Below are 7,055 nucleotides of genomic sequence, written 5' to 3' on the forward strand. Positions count from 1 at the left end.
ACAAGAATTTACATGAAAAGGGAAAAGGGAAGTTTCACTGTGTCACAGTGGGTTATTTGCTGTGGAAAGAACACATTGGTATGTTTATGTACAACATTTACTGTATTAAGAGTACTTTACTTTACTTTACTTTTATTTATTTGTATAGCACTTATCAAGACAGCAGTCACAAAGTGCTTCACAGTACATTTGGTAGTATACAGCATAACACAGCAAGTAAACAGGCAACAAATAGAATATAATTCATAAAATGTAAACAAGCACTTCACAAAAGCAATGAAACAAATGATAAAATGATAAAATCAATACAGATATCAAGAAGTAAAAAGAGAAAACAACTTGCCATCCTATATAAGTTGGTTTTTAAACGTTTTTTTAAAAAGTGGTACAGACCCAGCTAACCTGACAGTGAGGGGGAGGCGATTCCATAATGTTGGAGCTACAACAGTAAAAGCTCGGCCACCCTTTGACTTTGAGCCTACCGTGGGACAATTAAAAGCCGTTGGTCAGAAGATCTAAGTGATCTAGGTGCAATGTATTGTGTTAAAAGATCGGAAATATAGGAGTAAGTAAATTAAATCTCATATCAATTAACAAATCTAAATGCACGTTGTTTTGTACATCAATAACTTTCAGCAATAACATTATAGTGCATGAAACAATAACATAATAAGCAAAAATCTAATGATGTTGTCTACTAAATGTACGTAGGCCTACATTAAGGTAGATTAGCCTAAGTCCTATGGAAAGGCTTTTGACATTCTGATTTTCTCATGAAGTCAAGTTTGATTGTCTCAGTTGTATTTGAAGTTATGTCAGTGGCTGTGGCTTTCATTTCTGTGGAGCCAAACTTGATTTCTAACCTGACTTTGCGGTCCTTGCCCCCAAGGATGTCAGGCATCGGAACAGTGAAGGAGCCAATCTGTTCTATTCCCCACTCATCTACATACTTGATAGATTTAGGATTACGTCTATCTGTGCTGTAAAACTCGAATTTCATTGCTGTCTGATCTGTTTTTATGGGAGAGAAGGTGTGCTCCCTGACTTCATCACAACCCACTGACTGATCCATATAAACCAGTTTCTCATATATGTCATCACACCACTCTCCGTCTTCAGTTGTGATCTTCTTTTCAGGTTTGTGCGCAGATTCATCAAAGATGGCAGAAACAGCAATCCCATAAGTCAGGCCACTTACTCGTGCTGACATCACCTTAGGGTTTACCCCAAAAAGGACAGCTCCCTTGACAATGACCTCCTGGGGATCAAGAGGGCAGAGCACTTTGCACTGATGATTTCCAAACTTCTTCTTAATGTGACTCTGCAGGATCTTACTTGAGGCATAACCTCCCACTAAGACAATGAATTCAATCTTGAAATCTTTTTTCAGGATTTCCTTAAGACTATTAGTTATTCCTCTAAGGCTCTCCTCAAAGAAGGAACACAGTTTCTTACTTGTGATTTTGATTGACCCCTCGTCCCAAGACGCCCCATGAACCTTCTTGAAGAAGCTTTCCATGTCTTGCCTTTTCTGAGCTAATGTTGCCAAGTTAAAAAGGCAGGGTACCTCTATGTCATCATCTGTACGCTTAAGTACAGAGAATTCATACATTATCTTTTGCATCTCGCTAGGAAACTCTCTCTCATACTCATCCCAAAGACCATCAGAGAATATTTCTCTGAGGAAAAGTTTGAACTTCTTGTCCACAGTTTCTCCTCCCATGTCATTTCCAGAGGCCCTGGTGAGCTCCTTCAGTTCTCCACCTGGCAGCATCTCATGTACAGTGATGTCGATAGTTCCACCTGGGGAAGCACAATATTAGACCTATAATACAGTACAACATGCTGTAAGATAGTCTTCTCCTCTAATGATAGGCATTTTTAATCATTTACCTGAACTGAAGCATGTATATCAGTTTATCTACGAACAAATCACTAAATCCTGATTGTCGCCGCTTTGCTAAATTGCTAACGTAGGCTATGTACAGTATATATATAGTTCGTATGAATTAATAAGGATAATAGTATTTAAATTGAAGCAGGACCCCAAACTGAAATGTCCATATTTATAGAGATTGAATGACAAATGCCACTAATTAAGGCAGTCTTAAGGCTGAACAGCGCAACACAAAACAATAGTAACAGTAATAGTTACTGTGGCAATATAGTTACTGTGGCAATTCATATCAAGGTAGACACGATTTTGTTTTGTCACAATACCAAGTCGTGGCTGTCATAATAAATACTTAAATTACCATACCTCCGCAGTCTACAACAATGTACTGTGTCCCAGGTTTTTGCTCCAGTGTGTTCTGGTTTATCTCGTCTGCTATGAAGCCATCAGATGGAAGCTGCTTACACCAGATTGAAGCTGCCTCTGGCTCCAAGGCTATAATCAACTTGTCGGAGTTTGTCTCCGTCACAAGACCAGCCTAGAAATGAGATAGTAAAACATAATACTTTAATGTGTCGGAAATATGGACTGTTTATGAAACCTCTCAACAATGCAATCAAAGATAATAGAACACATTTTTGCCTTGAATGGGGAATTTGCCTTAATATTAATAATAATAATAATAACTTTATTTGTATAGCGCTTTTCCTGCAAACGTTGCAGCTCAATGTGTTTTAATCATTATATAGGCTAATCATCATTTTATTATTTAGTCATTTAAACGCAATATTAAAAAGATGGGTTTTTAGTCTTGACTTGAACATTATGTGCTGAGGTTGCATCGTTAATGTAAACTGGCAGTGCATTCCACAATCTGGGTGCATAAAATGAGAATGCAGCCTCACCAAATCTCTTCTTTTGTACATGTGGTACACAGAGAAAACCAGTGAAAAATTATTTCCCAAGCATGCAATAGATAATATAATATAATATGAATATAATTTATATATACACATTTATTATTTGGCTCTGAACGAATACTTTATATTTGTGTTATTATATAAATGAATTTAGTTCAAATAGCCAAATCTATACTCAACTTAAAACACTTTAAACATATAATCAGCTAAATGCATTATGGCATTTACAAAAAAACATAAAATAAACTAAGGGCAATTCGATTGAAACTATAATTTTATGTTGAATTTTAAATGACAAACTGAAAAGGTAAATTGCATTTCAACAAAATGTGTTAATTCTGTACAATCAGATGATTAAATTAGGATGTTTTGAAAACGTGCCTTGCACGTAACTGTCCAATCTCACCTCTGCTGCTGCTTCTCTCATGAACTGCTTGGCTGCACCGTCCCATATGGCTGGAACAGTCAGAACCCAGGAGAAATCAGAGGCCAGGAACTGTCTTCCGGATGTGTGTTCTGCGATTGTTTTCAGTGCATGGTCCTTGAGATACCGCAGACTCTCTGTGATCACCTTCATGGCGCTCATCGATTTACCGTTCTTTGCAGCTATCATAATATCATTATTCAAAGCCTGTAAAATAATGAAAATGATATGTTTTTTAAAATAAAGAAAATAAGTATAGGCCTATATAGTATATGCTACTAGTATATTCTAGTGAATAGAAGATAATCATGAAAATAATTTATTAATAGGCCTACTTTGCCGTAAAGTTCCATTTTGAAGTTTTCAAAGAGATAATTTGTCTTCGCATCTGGTCCTTTCATTTTTGTGTATGCCATTTTAGCATCATAACCAAATTTTTGGAATTCTTCATTTTCATCAAACAAAATGCAGGTAGGAGTCTTCGGGGTGTTGTAGCCATGCTCCTGTCCCCAGCGCGGTACCCTGGGTTTTGGTTCCGAACCTTTTGTCAACACACAAAAGGAGTATCCACTATATGCAGTGCCAAAGTCAATTGCTACAATAAATGAATCACCCATTGCATAACCAAAGGCTAGCAGGTTTGAGTTAGAGAAATTATAATTCTACAGTAGGTAGACTGTAACAACTAAACAAGACTACAAGACAGTACCAGTCCCCAATGACTATGCTGCTTGTAATGGTACGATTTGAAACTCGTGGTTGTATTCATAGCTGAAGTATCTGCTTTCATTTTGAATCCCTGAGAAGCCCACCCACCAAAGTGGGTGTCAGCTAGAGGTATAGCTCAAAAGGAAAGAAACAGACTGACTTGATACCAAATCCTGAAGAGGACAAGAGAAGAGCAGCACGATGAGCAAAGCATCTGATAACATCTGTTCATGTTGTGCTGAGATGAAAAGGACCTTACAGGACCTGACAGCAAGAATGCAGTAAGCGTGCTTCTTTTCAGCAATTATTTCTTTAAATTATTTTAAGATGTAGCGTAAATATTTTTCAAGACTCCAAATTCCTTTAAATGTCCTGAATCAAAAATTGTAAACGGTGTAATAGTTGAATTTATTGTATTCAATTACAAATAATAATAATAATAATAATAATAATAATAATGGAAAAATATATATATATATTTCTATTTCTATTTCTATTCTTCTGTAGCCATGGCCCACATTCTGCAACAACCGTTGGGTGTGGAAGAAAGCAAAGGTATGTTAGGTTATCTATGGCAAGCTTCCTACATGGACACTGCGCAATGTTACAATTCCTACATGGACACTGCGCAATGTTACAAAAAATGTACTTCAATCTCAATGTTTGCCTGTCAGATGGAGGGGTTATGAGTATATGATGAATGGAAATTAATTTACACATATCTTAAATTTGGATGAAGAGCAAAGTGCTCCTCTATTATAATGTTTTATTGTCCTTCAAATAGCATTTTGCACATAGCACATTCATTGAATGCAATACAAAGAAACGTTTGGCGCAAGGGGCTTAAGTGACGTTTTATAGAAGCCAAACAAAGCGTTCGTGGTTGCATTTGAAGTAACACCCTAACCCTTAAAATGATGTATAGTGTTACAATTTGTTTTATTATGTCATACAATATTGAAAAGCATAACAAACTATTGTATTCTAGTACAAATGACACTAACCTGGACTTGCCAATGCACTTTGGCCCACGCCCTTTTGCCAAGCATTGTGTTGGTGGGGTGTTTGAGGTCTTTTTTCTTATCCACTATTTATAGATGTCAATATTCTGATTCTGCAAACAAAAACGTTCATGTACTTGTTGGCTAATACTTTAATTACTAATGACGATTGTTCCTTTGTTTCGATTACAGACAGGAAACTGAATTGCGGTAACAGTTTTTTTTAAATATATATATATATAATGTCAACTCATGACTCTTGTCATGTGTTCAAAGATATATGTAGGCCCATATTATGTCATTTGAACATTGCACCGTATTATGCTGGGATATGGTAACTTAATAGATGGCAGATAGATGTACAACAATGTAATTATGGTTGTTTCAACAAATTCACTGCATTACCTGTTCTCTTCTGATCAGATACAAAAATGTTGCAAGCCAACAAGAACATGTTTCCCACAAGAGGTACTGTATTATTTACTAAACTATATTGGCTAACAATTTGGATCAGCAATACTGAGAAAGATAAACTCACAAGAGTTGAATATTCTAAATGAATACAGTATTGTACTACAACAACTTACCAGGGGATTATGATCTTATATGGTTATTCATTTAAATTGCATCTGTGTGAAGTCCAGTATAAAGTTAAGCAAATTACAGTATCAACTGACTGTGTCTATGTTTCTATAGCCTGCTGTATGTACTGCATTTCCCTTCTGAATATCATTTACGAGGTTTGACAAAACAAATAAATAAATACACCAAGAAAGAAAAAAAGAAAGAAAAAGAAACTTGCTGAGCCGTTAATCACTGTATATTTAATATGGACATCTCTATTTTCATATAGCAAAAGTTCATTTTTATCAAGCTTCCTGCCTTGGGGATGTACAAACTGTGAGAAAACACAGAAAATGTGGGGGTTTTCCACTTACATACCATGGCACACCTCCAATAATTACACAGCATACATGGACAAACACACTGTAATGTAATTCTATATTTGAGAGGGATTATGAAAACTGTTACAGAGTGAAGACATTATAGCCTAACAAATGCAGATATTTTTTTAAATTATTATTTGTATTTGATGATGTGAAAATTAGATACTGCGTAAATAATGATTGTCTGAAGGTAGGCCATGGTCATGTTTGTAGTCATGTGGTGAAATCAAGATCAGTTATTGAAAACATTTTCATTACAGTATGAACGCGATGGAAACCGATTTGAAAACGAGGCTCAACGAGATGAGGTAAATGCAAAATAGCTCAAATAAAAAGTTATTTCCCCCCCCCTTTTTTTTAAAGAGTATGTCAAACTTAAGTTTACTTTTTTATATATAAGCACAGGTCACACTTCATTTAGATAGTCCTCTATAATCACAGTTGCTCAAACTGTCAACAAACGATCAAACTATCACATGCAACTCTTTAGGTTAGGGTCAGGGCTCAGGTTAGGATATAAGGTTAATGCATAGTGTGCTGAAATGTTGTTGACAGTTAGTTGAACATCTATTGAACATCTACAAATCTATTATGGACTATCATATATATTTGATATGGCTAATATGGATAAATGGCAGATAGATTTAGAAATAAAGGGTAAGTGAGGGATGGGTAAACAAATTAAAATGTCATTTATGTCATTATATTTCTTTTACACTTTTTAAACACAGGTCCAAATATGAAGAATGCAAGCAAGAATATGCTATTTACAGGTATGATATGCTGAACTATATACAAAAAAATGAAGTAGCTGTTAAACATGAACGAGAGATGATACAGGAGGCGACCAGTTTGTAAGTTGTAGTTTATTTATCTATACAGTTCCGTACCTACAAAAGTAAAATAAAATACATAAATTAAGTACATTTTCATAAAAAAAGAAGATGTAATGAAACAAAATAACAAACAAAACAAAACAAAAGTAGCAAACTTTATTTTTTAACACAGTTCTGGGGTAAATCTGGAAAAAATCTGGAAAGGAGTGATAGTTTAGTTAATTCTGAGACATCTCTTACAGTCAGCCCATGACTGGGCTGTGTATTATGAACAGTAAAATATACAGTCATGTGAAAAAGATAGGATACTTCATGAAAACCGTTA

At 35.3% G+C, this 7,055-nt stretch overlaps 1 protein-coding gene across 1 annotated transcript; it reads right to left on the bottom strand.

Annotated features, from left to right (window-relative positions):
• Positions 1-733: 733 nt before the first annotated feature.
• LOC308149749 (heat shock 70 kDa protein 12A-like) lies at positions 734-3,855 on the bottom strand (the record flags this gene model as incomplete). Its single annotated transcript, XM_080522644.1, has 4 exons — positions 734-1,803; positions 2,261-2,432; positions 3,221-3,445; positions 3,574-3,855. The coding sequence occupies 4 exons, from the start codon at positions 3,853-3,855 to the stop codon at positions 734-736; spliced, it is 1,749 nt and encodes a 582-aa protein (XP_080378770.1).
• Positions 3,856-7,055: the final 3,200 nt, after the last annotated feature.

The sequence above is a fragment of the Nansenia antarctica genome, assembly GCF_963989245.1.
Source record: "Nansenia antarctica genome assembly, chromosome: 2".
In the NCBI taxonomy this organism is placed as follows: domain Eukaryota; kingdom Metazoa; phylum Chordata; class Actinopteri; order Argentiniformes; family Microstomatidae; genus Nansenia; species Nansenia antarctica.